Genomic DNA, 15489 nt, shown 5'->3' with positions numbered 1-15489 from the left:
TTTTCCCCGTGCTCTCTCTCCTCCTGTCTGAACCTCTGTACTTCCTGTTTGACTCTGCCCGTCTCCCGTCAGTGTTATGTTCACCCCGCCCTGTCTCGTTATGGTTATCTGTGTCAGCTGTGTTCCCCGTCTGTTCCCACTTTCCTCGTTAACCCTCTGTGTATTTCTGTCTGCGTCTCCCTCTGTTCGGCGTCGCGTTCTCCCTCATGCTGTGTGTGGTTCTCCCCGTGTCTTCTGGTATATGTTACAATTAGCTTTTCCCAGTGTAGTTTAGTTTTGTATTGCTTTGGTATCACTGCTTTCGTTTGTCACCTGTCAGCAATAAAGCTGCATTTTGAGTTTATCCCCTGAGTCCGTGAGTTTGCATTTTGGGTCCTCATCCTGCCTGCCACACAGCGACCATGACAAGTGCCAAGATGTAAACTGAACTGAGTGGAGGCTATGCACAAACCAAAGTTGTGAATGACATTCTCATGTTTGAACTATAACACCGCACTGTAGGACAGCCCTGACCTGATTAGTGATAATACGATTTATAGTGTTTAGTGTGGTTGCTAGAAACTGCAGCTTGAAACATTTGCAGTTCAAAGTGTCAACCAGAAAAACAAAGGCTTTAACAATGTGAGCTGCTGATCTGTTAAAGGAGATTTGGAATCTTTTGAAAGAAACTATTGTTTTAGTTGCTCCCTTTTCATTTCTGACATATCAGACATAGTCCACGCTCAACTGATTACCTGATTTAGGAGCATCTATTTAACATATTTACATGACACATTTCTGAGGTGATGTCAGTCAGTAAAGGCACTTATACTCAAGTAGTTGCTAGATACTCTGAAAACCATACCTTTGGGTAACACACTTTTGGGTTGAATACGATCCAAATAACATTTCAGAGATGGACAATGTCGAAGCGCAGGGTTCAGGTTAATATTGGAGAGAAAGACCTACAAGCTGGAAAAGGCTCGGCCACACCTTTGTATAAGCATAAACAATAAAAAAATGGACAGACTCACTGATAGGGAAAACATTTTCTTTTTTTTCTTTTTTTTTTGGGTTGTATGGAAGCCCCAAACGCAATTTCATTGTTCTTGACAATGACAATAAATAAATACTACTACATTAAACAGTAATAAACAAAGAAACAGTTACAGGCACTCCTCACTTTTATTATCAGTCAATCTTCCAATTCACTAAATCATAAACTCTTTCATCTATAAAATGATTCTCTCCTTTACTCCATTATTCATTTCATAAAAAACACTAAAACTAGTGAAAAGGCCCTCCTGCATTTTAAAGTTATGCGTTCTCATCAGAGTAAAAGAAAAGAATATTTCATCAATTTATCAGCTGTTTACCAACATAATTACAGTTTAATCAACTACATTGGGCAACTAAGCATCATCTAAAGCCTGAAGACTTCCAACTTACATTTATAGTCTCACTAGACACTTTGTTCCACACACCTGTTCAGCTGATTTTTAAATGCAAAAATCAAATTAGCCAATCACATTTCTACAACTCACTGCATCTAGGAACACAAACATGGTCAAGACAACCTGCTGAACCTGATCAGAAGGGGGAAGAAATGGCCTGTATTTATATAGCGCTTTACTAGTCCCTAAGGACCCCAAAGCGCTTTACATATCCAGTCATCCACCCATTCGCAGCAGATGACCCCGCCCCTCCCTGAGCCTGGTTCTGCTGGAGGGAGTTTTTCCTTCCCACTGTTGCCAAAGTGCTTGCTCTCATAGGGGGTCATATGTTTGTTGGGTTTTTCTCTGTATCTATGAAGCGCCTTGAGGCGACTTTTGTTGTGATTTGGCGCTATATAAATAAAATTGAATTGAATTGAATTGAATTCACACACATTCACACACAAGAAAGGTGATTTAAGTGATTTTGAACAATGGCATAGTTGTTGGTGCCAGATGGCCTGGTGTGATCTGCAGACATCAACCGCCGCTTGGGTTTAGAGAACAGTCGAGAGTGCTTCAACTGATAAGAAGGATTGTGTCATTATAAGGAGTCATAATGACAGCATCAATATAAAGACTCACAAATGTCAGAAAACTACTGGAGAGAGATTGCAGAAACTATCAGGAATTGATGTAAGTGAAAGTAGTAGAAAAAAACAAGGGACAAATATGTTTATGTTATGTGTCCCAGTTGAAAAAGCCTACAAGTCTTTCTCTTCATGCGTTTCTTCTTCCTCTCATCAGGAGTAGTGCTGTTTTGTTTTCGTTTGTGCCACACAGAAGGCCCCACAATCGATGAATCAGCACTATCAATCATATCATAATATATTTACGTGGCCAGTGAGCCCAGTATCAATTCTTACACCAAGTTTAAACAATTATAGTTCAAACCTGGTGATCATAATAAAATAATAAATACTTTTAATAAATAAATAAATGTATTATTTTATAATAAAAACATTATTATAAAAAAATAATAATTTTCAAAAAGATCATTGATACAGTTTATTCATTTCATTTGGTGAATAGCATTCCTTGTTTGATTTGTTTATTCCCAGACTTCCTGTCATTTTCCAAAAAGTGCAAAACAGCTTGTAAAGCTCAAGCTGCAGTTAGGAAATGCTATACTGTTAAACTCATTCATGCTGGCAGGAAAAGCTGCAATGCTCCCACCTTATGTTCCTGCTTGAAGACGGAAGTCTCACACAAAGCCTGTTGTTTGTGTTCTGAATCAACTGGACAACATCACAAAACTTGCTAACAGCCATTCACTAACTTCTGTAGTATATGCAGCACTCTTTTTCCACGGCTAATATTATAGCCTATTACAAATTCCACCATCAAACTACTTTGTTTCCCTCTTTAGCCTTCTATATACCCTTCAGTCATCCTCCTCCTTGCACTTTACTGTATTAATCCCCTCTCCGTGTCTCTAAACACTTCAGGGCTTTCTCTGTTTCGTGCCCTCTAGTCTAATTTTACTTAATCTCCTCTCATTCACTAGCTAATCTTTTCTCTTCTTCCTCGGCTCAACCTCATTCTCTTCTCTTCTCAAACTGCTTCTGTCCATTTCTTCATCAACTCCTTCAACTTTAATCTACAGTATCTTCCATAGCCCGACATCTGACTCGAGTTACTGTCTGAGCAGGAGGAGGGTGTCGGGATGGGAGGACTGAATGGCTGCGGTCGATCAGGGAAGCAGAAGGAAACTTCACAGAGAGGCTAGCAGCAAAGAACAACTGGAGGGATGCATGGGATAATGGTATTAACAACAACTCTGAATTGCAGAAACAAGCTATAAACCTTTGGGGCTTATTTTCCATAGTTTCTTTTTCCTTTTTAAACAGATTTCTGTAAAGTGATGACACCACCAAACGTCAGAGACAAGCCGATGCTCTTAATGAATCACAAGTCACACTACACAACAGGGGAAATTACAGTAGCTGATTAGCTGGAAAATGACAAGATCTGTCTATATAAAGCTAGATTTTCTTGCTGTGTGATTAAGCGCCTGAAAATGTAACCAGATTTTTTTGTGGCTAAAATAGCAAAACTAACATGGCCAGACAGCTGGTGCCACCAGATGTCAAAACATCTAAAAGATGACAGCTTTGGACTTCACTTGACGTTCTGTAACACACACCAGACACACAACACAAACATTAGTGTGAAAAAATTCTTCTTCATACACCAACTGAGAACCAGCTTGCATAATTTTCAGAAATTTACAAGCCTGGAAAATTTCAGTGTTCGGCCTTTTAAACCCCCAGTTAAGGGAACACTGAGGAGAAAACAAATACATGAATCTGATTCAAAAAGTGAGACAGAGGTCAACATCTTATCTGGTGTTGCACACACGCGAGTCAGCGGTTTGTATTGTTTGGTGCTGAATAGAGTTTGGCTTGTTCAGAGCGTGTAGTGTGAAAGAAGTTTTTCAAACTTCTTACACGTTTCAAATTTAGGCTGTCAAACACAAAGAGAGCTGTAGTGACAGTAAAGATAAAAGCAGAGTCCCAGACACTAAATCAGTCTTATCTCAGTTGTTCACTGGAAGGTCAAGGGGCCAGCTCTCCTGCTCCGGCTCAGACAGAGAGGCTGAGTGTACTAACTCTGCTGTGATTTCAACCTCAAAAGACAGCAATCCCAATCCCACCTATTTCACTTTACAACTCTTCACATTTCTCTCTGTAAATGACCCACACCACAGAATATACTGTCCAAGGTTTGTGGTTAATGATTATTTTCATTATCAGTTAGGCTGCTGATTATTTTCTCAATTATTTCATCTATAAAATGTCAGCAAAAAGTTTTTCAGGTCACATCTTCAGATTTTTTAACCTACAGTCCAAACCAAAACTTTCAGTTTAGCGTCACATATGACAAAGAAAATCCTCACTGACCACAGCCAGAGTAGGATTTAGTGACGAGTCCGTGCAGAGCAGTTCCCTTGAGCAATACTGCCTTAGACATGCAGTTAAATGTAGATAAGCAGTCCTGCAATCAGCAAGAACCACTTCAGATAAATGTACTTCATGCTGTCATTTCACCTTGGTAAATATAGTGTGCAGCAGAGCTAATGGTGAGAGTTTTTCATATACACTGGTATTTTTTGTTTATATTAATAAAACAGAAGAGCTCATCTTTGTAACATGTAGATAACCACTGTCAGCAAAAAACAGCTCTCGGTAATCAAAAAGCAGGCTATGCAAATCAACCTATCATATCCTGTTCACTGGAATAGGCAGATGTCTTTAGCAAGAACCACTTCAGATAAATGTACTTCATCCTGTCATTTCACCTTTATGTCCTATGTTAATAGTTAATCATTTGAGAACAACAACAACTAGTATACTTATAGAAAATCAGCAGCAGCTATAGATATATCATTCAGAGATTAATCAGCTGTTCAAAGGATTCTTTAGTCTTGTTTTGTTGATCGGCTCATTAGATAATTGCTCAGTGGTAATTGCACTTGACTTTCAGGTTACACTTTTTCATATTTATCGGAGAACCATAAAAAAAAGTTTAAAAAAGTAGAAATTAGAAAAGTTTCTGTCGCTAACAAAAATGCCTGCTAAAATCTTGTCGAGTGTCTTTTCCCTTTTTTTTAAATGAATCAAACAAGCGTCCCACAGCTTGTCGAGCATGTTCCTCACTGTGTGGATGCACAGTAAGACAACAGAAGTGGACTCACAGACTGAGGTTTTGTTTTGTTTTTTTACAGACTGGACAGAATGTGGTGTTGTTCCTCCAGGCTGAATAGGAGGAGATGAAGGAAACAATAACAGAAATGGCTTGTTAAAACAGAATTTCAGCATTAATGTTATTCGAATGATTTTGGAGCATTTTAAAATGTTTTTAAAATTTTAACAATGCCAAAAAACAGAAAGCTGAATATGGGCTTTCAGCTAATTATCATCAGTTGTGTAACTACTGATCTGCATAACTGATGCTGCTGACAAGGGACTTACATTATCATGTTACCTTTTGCCAACTTCCTCACTTTTGCAATAATCATTTAAGTATTAAAACGATTATTCCAAAGTCACAGAATTGTTAAAAGACTATTAACAGTCACAGAATTTCCCAAAATCCAAGATGGGCAATTCTAAAACATTAGCTGCTTATTTTATCCAACCAGCAGAGTAATATCAGAGAAAATTAACAAATATCACGTCATCAAAACTGGTAATGGGCTTTCTGGGCTTTCTTTTTAGCTGTGTTAGGAGTGTTCTCCTCCATAGGGCAGTCAATTGTAGTCTTTGCTGTAACTATAGCAAGCATGATTTCATGCAGTAAATTACCCAGTCAAGAGTCAGCTTTTGTCTTCATGCAGCTTCCATAGTCACCCCACAGCTGCTGTCACTATATCCACTGACCCAACAGCTCATTAATTGTTAATGATGGCACTTCAGAAGACTGACTTCCGAGGGCAAAGTCTCAGTGACATTGTAGAAAAGACTGCCACGTGGTCAAATGGGTTGCGAATAGCAAAAGGGTGCATGGTCAGGTGATTACATGGAGGATCATAGGTCTGACATCAAATTACAGACATGTATAAAATAAGGACATAGCTCCCAGGTCTAGAAAGTGAAGCTAATGGCAAAGTGCCTTCAACATGCATTCAATGTGTTAGACAGGTGGGGGCTTTGTGGTAGTAAAAAGAAATCTGATTGAACAGAAATCTATGGGGAGATGGCTTTCAACGCTCACGATCTAGACCTTTAGTAAACATATTCTTGATGTGTTTATGAGCTCCACTGCTAGTTTTAGTTCTTACGGAGTACAATATTATGTCCATTTTGACAATTATGGTGCCCATTCGAGTCAAAAGGAACTAAGCGCTGTATACTTTAGGGTACGCCTATCTTATAATTGACAATTTGCTAAAATATGAGCATGCTGCGTCTCAGTTTCAGCTGAATTGCTGGTTTTGCAGGTTAAACTTAACTGTGGACAATTTTCACTATTTCCTAAACTTGGACCCAACTAATGGAATAAATCCACAAATTTGGGCTCATTACATACACATCGGTATTTGTACGTATGTGGTAAAAAACAAAATGCCAGCGGGAGTATCTGAAGCTCTGCTATTTTGCCATGATCTCACAACTTAGAATATGATATGATCCAGTGTCTTCATTGTAAATTCTTAGTTTGTGAAACACTTTGCTGCTTTAAATACTACATAAATCCATTTTCTTCTGCTTATCCAAGTTTATCCGATCCCTGCTGAGGCAACAGGCAGGGTACACCCTGGATAGTTTGGCAGTTTGTCACAGGGCTAACACAGAGAGACAAAAGATACAACCCCACTGCCTGCATGTGTTTGGACTGTGGGAGGAACTGGGAGTTTCTGGAGGGAAAGCAAGTAATTAATAATAGTTTAGATTTGAGTAAAGCTGTTGCACTGTAGTGCAAATAAAAATATATTAATAAACAGTATATAAAAAATTTGAATGTATATAATTAAAAAAATTTAATGTTGGTAATCAAGTAATAAGCAGATATGTTGTATAATTTAACAAAAGCTACAGAAATGAAATTGTTTTTTCATCTTCTTTTGACACAAAACTCCTTTTAATAAAATATTAGATATATTACGCCTGTAAAGAGTCGTGTCTGCAGCTGGTGTGCGTGCAGTTTCCACGGTTGCAACAGAGTACATTAAATGAGGGATGAAGATTCGATTTTACCCACGTGGCAGAGTTTCTGTCACTCCACCTGCGTTTCCTGTGCTCTCAAATGAACCCTAACGATTTCACTTGTGTATAAGGAAAAATATGCTGTCAAAATATTATAAAATATGACAAAGCCAACTTCCTTCGTCTTTTTCACTGAAATTAAGAGGAAGTGGCTCCAAACAACTTCTCTTATATCCAACGGTGTGACATCCAGTTTGTGTGTGTGAAAAGGGACTTTACCTCCCAACGGCCGTAGGTCATGAAGTACAGGGCGAAGGGGATGGCTGTGCCGGACATGGCGTGCGTGGACGGCATGCTGTACTCGGAGTTGTAAAACACCTCCACTTTGACCACAGGCGGTGAGGCCGGTCGGGACCAGCCGAGCACATCCTTGGTACACTGTCCCAGGTACATGACCCAGACCCACACCATGATCAGTCGCCTGCTGACGAAGGCTTCCACGTTCCACGTTATGAATGGGAAGAAAGTGATGTAGAAAGTCTCGTTTCCCAGCTCGGTTCCGAAAGTGAAGAGATAGTACAAGAAGCGGTTGTCGATCAGGAACTCCTGCCCGCCGTCGCCTGTTAGAGAATTCTTGCGGAGTGGCTTTACCTTGCTGCTTCCTGGGGGACCCAAGACTCCTCCGACCTGGCTCTCCTCACAATTGGCTGCCCGGGATAAATCTTGCGCGGACCCGCTGCGGACGCCCGGTCCCGCGAGGCTGCTGCCCACACCAACCCTCTCTCCCCCGGCGGTCGCCGCAGACACCGCTGTCCCGTTCTGTGACGGGGTTTCACCTTCATCTTTACAATTATTAGCAACGTTAGAGTCCGCAATCCTTCTCCGAAGCTTCGCTGACGACGTTTGCATTTTCTCTCCTTCCCCAGCTCCTACATTGGACAAGTTTTCTCCGGCGACGCGATGATGACAAGCGCCGTTGTTGTGCGAGTGAGCCCGGTCCGCTACCTTGCTGCTGCTGGTGGTCGTAAACGTGCCCCGTACCCCGCAAATGTTCTGAAAGCGGGCGACAAGGTGAGGATCCTGGAGGCAGTGGCATAGCTCTTTCATTTTCTCCATGTTTTAATTCCCTCTGACGACTCCGAAGTAGCCGAAGAAACGCGTACTCCGTTACTTTCTCCGAACTGTGGATGCTAGCTCCCGGCTAACGTTAGCGAGCTAACCCGTACATTATGGCAGAGCGGCACTCAAAGGTGAACCCTTGAAGCATTTGCAAACGGTAGAAAAATATGACAACAACTTGAGTCGTTTTAAAATAAGAAATTCCGTTTTCAGTTGAACCGTATCGGATATAAAGAACCGGAGGGCTCCTGCCGTTTGTCTGAGCCTGGATGCGATAAACGTTCCGCTATGTGCAACTGTCAGATACACGAGAGGTCCGTGGAACGCGCCTTCCCCGTTGCCTTCAGGTGCTGCATGAAATGTCACAATTCTTTCCCCAGTCAACTTCAGAACGTACAGAGATTTAGGACCAAAGTCGAGGTCGCACAGCCACTGAAGTAACAGGAAGCCGCTTAGATCGCCTTAGATGCAGTAATCAGGACGTTGATTGACAATGAGCAGTTAGAATTTTACCGTTTAATTTGACCGTTTACCGGGTGTAAATTGCCACGTGTGTACTGAAAAGTGTGATATATCAGTGGCTATAATAAAATGCATTTTTAAATAAAGCAAAGCGCTGGGAATCTGCCAAGAAGAAAAGGAGATCACGATCAGTCAAACAGAGGCTACACATATATCACAATAGATGTTTTTTTCTTTTTAAAGTCTAGAAATACTGGATCATATTTAGTTTGTGTATTTAATAATTATGTAAAAAATATCTTAAAGTGAAATATGCGTTTATAACTCAGTCATTGCTTTGTGGGTGCAGAAACGTAACTGCTATCCAGTTCATAAATGCTTGAAATTAAATTGTGTAAAGTTCTAGTTTACAGACCATAATATTTAAAAGTTGTGCTTTATCAAATGACGTAATTATGTTCTGTTACAAACTCTCTGCAGAGGTGACGGTTGCTGATGTGAGGTTGTAAAGTCTGTCTTTGTTAGGAGCACTTGAAAGCAACGGTGGTTCCGGCGCGCACGCACAACATTCAACGGAACTAAAAACGTCATGGCGTGACGTGACCGCGCTTTGTTGATAGAGAGGTCGAAAAATTAAAAAATGAAACAAAAATGTCACATTACATACTTTATTTGATAATCAATCACATGAAAAAAGTTTAACGGCCCTTTTTCAAAATAGTTTCTTAAATACAGACTATTCATATTCATCAAAATATAAATTCTTGATTTAAAATATCAAGCTTTTCTTTAATAGTTGCCTTTAGTTTGTCATTGTTGTTTTACCTTATTTTCCTTTATTTTTCCATTTAAGTGATTGTTATCAAGATGCACATTGCAAAAATCAGTAAAACTCCTGGATAGACACTGAACACACGAAAAGACACAGAAGGATGGATAATTAATCGCTGTTGTCATACAGCAAGTAAGTCAGCTTTATAAAGCACCAATGTGCCGTGTTAAATAACCTATTTTCTGACCACTTTAGCAAACCTCGGTCCTCTGTGAAAACACTACTGGTGCTGGAACCATAGTAAGAAAAAAATGGAATGCAACATCAAGTTAAAGGCCTTCTGGTCTCTGAAATCCAGCATTAAAACACCACGAGGCTGAAATGCATTCACAAAAGCAATATTTGGTATCAGAAAAAAAGTATTTTGACTTCATAGAACTGACAAAAAAATATTTCCTCCTTTTTACATAGCAAAAGAAAAAAAACTTTTATATTTAGGTATTTACTGCCACTAGCATTATCTCTCTTTATTATACATATATGTATAATCTGGGATATTTAGACTATGCAGACTACAGGTTGGTGGTATGGTAATAATAGTGTTTGCCAACAGTTATAACTCATTTGAAAACATGTTAAATGTTTGCTATATTGTATGTTTCAGCAGATGTTATAATCGTTGATAAATCTCTTTACATCTATAGTGGGTTATAATCTGTATATAACATCTATTAATGCTAAATCAGAATGAGGTTTAAAGTAAGCATTCCTCTGTTTTCTTATTTGAACACAGACTACTAATAAATGCTTTGAGATCATTTTTTTCCACCAGCAGAGGGCAGCAAAGTGCTGCAAAATGAAAACATAATCACGGGACATCGACCACAGAGAGAAAACAGTCTTCCCACAGGCAGTAAACGCACCCGGGGGAATGAGTGCCTTGAGTTCTTCATAGCATTAGAATTCACACGATCCAGGGAATGTTACACAGAATATTTCATAAATCACACAGTAGCATAAAAAGATAACAGAAGCAAATCAGCAAATATTCTCCACGCAAGCCAAGGTGCATCAAAAGTAGCCAGAAGTCTGTAAATCCCTGAATGCGCTCACAGTTTACATGAGCAACAGTAACAATAAAAATCAATAATACTACAGCTGCAAAGAATTTAAAAAAAATGCTGCCTGCTTAAAGTCTCTTACATTTGCACAAACAGTAAATAGCAGTAATGCTGCTGCAGAGTTTAATATCAACACTCCTGAGGCAGAAGAAGAAAATGGTCTCTCAGATTCTTGAATCCACCACTGCTTCTCAGCAAGGTGACGAGAAGAGGCGACGTCCTGCTGATGCACGAAACAGAGCCTGCGACACATTCCCCTCAAAGCATTTTTAGCGAACAGGGAGAAAAACAGCAGCAGCAGCAGCAGCTTTCCTCCTGCTGGTTGGAGCAAACAGTGCGAGTCCACATGCCTGTGACATGAACCGACGCTGCAGTTCCCAGCTTTGAAAAGAGGCCTGGCGGTGAGGAGCAGAGAGTCAGCCATTGTCATCCAGGTTGTACAGGAGGACCTGGTGGTTTGGGGTGAGGCCCGGGCAGGTACCCAGGCTGTACAGGCAACCAGCTGACGGGTAACACGGCACCAGCCGGTAGTGCTGCAGCTCCTCCAGGCCAAAGCCCGGGGAGCAGCAGTCTGTCACCAGCACCTTCACTCTCTTCCTGTCTGGGTACATCAGCCTCCGCTGCCCCCTATCCCCGATAACTCCCTCCTCTTCTTCCTCTTCATCTACTTCATCTTCTTCTTCCTCCTCCTCAGCCTCCAGCTCCTCCTCCTCATGGTGGATTTTTCTCAGCAGGTTGTTGATGAGGACGGAGCGCCTCAGGTAGGCCTCGGGATCTTCCAGGAACCTTAGTTTCTCCAGGGACAGCCTCAGGATGCAGCTCCGGTCCTCCTGCAGTATCAAGTGCTGCAAGTGGCAAACGTGAAGGCAGCAGATCAGATTGTGTCTTTACATTTTTTTTTATTTTGACAATTTATACTGAGAATTTTCAAAAAACATCAGAAAAAATATGTTTTTTAATTATTATTACTGAAGGTATTTTAGCGTACATTAAAAAGGGGGTTGAATGTGGTTTTAAACAGCAAACTTTACCTTTGTAACATAATGTATTTTATAACTGACCTATTTAAAATAAAGTTAGCTGGAGATATTTTCCCTCTCCTGCCTTCATTTAATCCCATTGTATTTTTTATGTAAAATTGTTTGAGTTTACCTCTCTAATACACACAATCAATTATCTATGTAGACATGTAGAAAAAGGGTTTCCATCCAGTTTGCTTAGTTTGTCCACCTTTTGTGATTAAACTGCAGTTGTGCTTTAAAATTGTAAAGCAAGCAAACTTAAATGAGAAGATTTCAAAAATGGAACATTTCTGTTAAACAAATCTTTGATAGTCTTCCTAAAAATGCTTCTGATTGCTGTTGCCCACAAAGTTTCTAAATAGCTTTTTCCAGGAGGCAATGGGAGAACGCACATTTTGAGCACCATCCTTAAATACTTTTGTAATGTTTAATTACAAACACTTTAGGTATTCAAAGCAGAGAAACAGTGGAGACTGTATAGGATGCCAGAATAAAGTTGAAGGATGTGATGAAGGCCAGCTAATAAAGAGTGAAACCGTTAAAGTGATGGAGAGAATTGTGAATGTCGAGAATGCACAGAAGCAAAGAAAGAAGACAAAAGAAGGAAGAGGCAGTAGAAAAGAAGCAATAAGCCAGAAACGTTTGGCGAGCCTGTTCAGCTATGAAGTCACCAAACGTTTCAGCTGTTGTATTAAGGTCTTTCAGGCACAGAAAATCAAGTCACGCTGGCATGAAAACAACAAAAGAAGAAGAAAAGAACACGCACTTTTTGAAAATATCCACGTAGGCCTCTGTGTAAATCCTCCTCCTCCGCATATTTCCTCTTGAAGTAAGCAACTTTCGACGTTGTTGAATGGTTTGGTCTCTCTCACGGGGAAGGAGCTGCTAGAGGCAACCACACAGAGATCACTGCTTTCTGCCGCCACCACAGCACAACAATCATAATGTGCTGAAGCCTCTGTGTTACACTGAGGGGATTTCACTGGCTGGTTTTAACTTGAGTGCTTATCCAGAGCAAAAACTGCTTCCATGTGATATAAGGTGAATGTTGGTCTCTGTATTCTTGGATTAAAGCTGGTGATAATTATCTATATCACCAAAATCCAATATATGTACATTTTTGCACAGACTGCAAGACAGTTCAGCCTCTCAGGACAGACTTAAAGACTGAAACTACAGCTTTGCTTTGGTTATTGAGTCATTGTGGATACGTTTTTTTTTGCTCCCACAGTTGTTTTGCAGATCATGCACGCGTGTTTGTCATATTTTGCCTCCTTTTCAGGTCATTCCTCACTCTCTATGGTCAGATTTCATCCCATCTCTGGTTAGTTTAGGGTTTATTTCCTTTTTTCATGTGTTTTTGAGGTCATTTCTTTACTTTTTCAATCCTCTAACACTGCATATGGCAGTGCTCTGTGGTGCTTTACAGTTATCCGTGTCCGCTTTATTGGTTTTGTATCATTTTCTATTGATTTAATGTGTCTCTCTGTCTACCTGCAACAACTGGTCCCTTTCTTCTTCTGGTCATTTTCATCTTTAGTTAGTTTGGGTCACTTTGTGGAATTTCTTTAAATTTATTTAATGTGTCCATATTTTTATGTAATGTTTTCTCTCTTTTTAGGTATTTGACTCAGTTGGTTTTTATATTTTTAAGTTTGTGTTAGATTTTTTTCGTGATTTGAATGTATTATTTTAAACAAATAAGCGTGTATTATTTTGCCATGTATTAATACCAATTTTATTTTCAGTATTTTTATTATTTGAAAACTTTCCTTTCTGCCTTTGCTGCATTCAGTCAATGGTTGTGATGCACACGGCCACTAGAGGTCATGTCCAGTTAATGTAATCTATGGAAAGGTGTGAGCTATAAACATTAAGAGAGCAGACTTCTGTCACATCACTCTTAATTCCTGGTTGAGAGATGTTGGTTTGCAGGAAGAGACAGAAGGTTTGATTACCTGCTGCCGATTGGGCCACGGCCGATTCAGCTCTCAGTTTAAATCAGAGCTGATCTGATCCTCCACATCGCCCTCAGACTCCTGCTGGAAAACATGCACACACAGACAAATGAGTATCAGCAAGGACCAAAACATCAGCACACAAACAAAGAAGCTTCACGTTTGATCACATTTAATCTTTCGCATTCTTCACCTGGAGTTTTTGTTCTATACATTGTCATTTGCATCTAACAAGTGATAAACCTGCACAACATGAACTATGAGTTCATGTTGGGGCATTAATAAAACATCTTTCAGATGTATACGTTCCCACACTACAGCACCCACACACTGTATGTGCAACGTACAATGTCTGATCTAATCCTTTAATGTTGTTACACGATGCTGCATTTTTGGCGAAATGTATCTACAGACGCTGCTTCCAAAATCCGCTCATTTGAATTTAAGAGAGATCAAAAGAGAGGAGGAGAGATAAAAGGGTTGAATGCGTGCGCATGTGTGGGTGATGTTATTTAAAATGCCATAAATCAATCATAAACACAGAGTGGGAAGCTTTACGTTGTGAAACATTCGCTCTGCAACATTCACACCGGCTCCCCTGAAGCTGCTGTGGTGACTCACGCAGTTTCTATCGTCCAACTGCATCCCGAGAATAATGCATGGTGATGGATGCATAAGCAGAGGGAAAGAGAGATGGAGGCTGCGTGGGAAGTGTGTGTCAGTGTGTTTGTCCGCATTCTGCCTGCTGTCTTTTCTTTTGCTGAAAATAATTTTGCTAAAAGCGGAATATGTTGTAGTAGGAGGTCAGGAGTTTTACAATCTGAAGAATATTTGGCAAATAACAAAAGCTCTTTTTTTAATGACTTGCATCAAAAACCTTTTGCCAGCTGAAGTCAACAGTTTGCAGCTCAGACAGACACAGGTACTAGTCTTCTTTCTGAAGCAAAAGCAGCACTTGAAGATGTGAGTATATTTAGGATTAAAAGAGAATAAAAGAGCAGCTTCTGTAATAATAGTGAAGATCCCTGCATTTACTTACATCCCTAAAACACTCCTAAATCAAGATGCCAGTCCTTCATCACATAGAGTTTAAATATTTATATTATTATTGTTCAATGAAGAGCATATGCATTGTTTGAACTAACCTTTCTCGTTTATTTCAGTTGCTTTCTACCCGAAGTAAAAAACAAACAAAACAAAACAAAAAAAACACATTTCAATAAATAAACAACTTTAATGGACACTTTAGGGAAGAAACAGCTGTTTCCCACCAATACATCAATTATAATTAAGCCACGGGTTCTTACCTTTCAAAAATTTTGTCGAGCAGCAGTTTTTAAAGCCTCCTTTCCTCTGCCCACCGTGATATCCTTTCCTGGGTGCCTCATCCACCGTACTCACAGCGATCTAGCGCTTCTCCAGCTCGCCTGCAGTCGCAGCCTGTGTGGGTTCAAACAGAAACACAGACGGGCGGACGTGCGCAGAGCTCGAGCTCCTGTCGGGGTGAGACGCTCGCTGCTCTCCAGACTCCTAAAATATCCCGTTCACAGCAACAGGAGACAACACACTCCGCTCAGCGCCTGCCCTCATTGGTCCTGGCGGAGGCAGATGTTTTCTGTTGCTAAGAAACAGAGTAAGCGCGGTGATGACGTTCCAGCATCAGTCCAGCCGACGCACGGTTTTCGCGCTTTTTTTTTTTTTTACCAGAGCATGGAGAAAGTGTTGGGAGAAATGAAGCAGTGTGGATCAGAGGCGAGTTTTAAAGGTTTCACTGGGAAGAAAGACACGGACAGTTTTAAATCCAAGTCCGTTTGGTTTGTTTGGCATTTTGTGTGTTGTTAATGAGTAATCCGATCGTTCAGTCTGACGTCACTAGCCGTGTCTGGGCCTAAACTCCGCTGCAGGTCCATATATC

General features: G+C 40.3%; 1 protein-coding gene and 1 long non-coding RNA gene across 2 annotated transcripts in view; both read right to left on the bottom strand.

Moving 5' to 3' along the window:
- Positions 1-8589, bottom strand: part of sgpp1b (sphingosine-1-phosphate phosphatase 1b) — a 24988-nt gene extending 16399 nt beyond the window's left edge. The window contains exon 1 of the mRNA XM_005728583.1: positions 7400-8589. Within this exon, the coding sequence (XP_005728640.1) occupies positions 7400-8236 (837 nt within the window). The 5' untranslated portion in view covers positions 8237-8589. The remainder of the gene's footprint in view (positions 1-7399) is intronic.
- A 1834-nt stretch (positions 8590-10423) lies between these two features.
- On the bottom strand, positions 10424-15177 carry LOC102210016 (uncharacterized). The gene is made up of 4 exons (XR_001290318.1): positions 14882-15177; positions 13575-13658; positions 12383-12498; positions 10424-11439 (listed from the first exon to the last, which is right to left on the bottom strand). It is a non-coding gene; the product is annotated as an uncharacterized LOC102210016 (long non-coding RNA).
- Positions 15178-15489: the final 312 nt, after the last annotated feature.

The sequence above is a fragment of the Pundamilia nyererei genome, unplaced genomic scaffold, assembly GCF_000239375.1.
Source record: "Pundamilia nyererei isolate P.nyererei 1_Seehausen unplaced genomic scaffold, PunNye1.0 scaffold00029, whole genome shotgun sequence".
Classification (NCBI taxonomy): domain Eukaryota; kingdom Metazoa; phylum Chordata; class Actinopteri; order Cichliformes; family Cichlidae; genus Pundamilia; species Pundamilia nyererei.
This window is presented reverse-complemented; position numbering and strand designations above follow the sequence as displayed.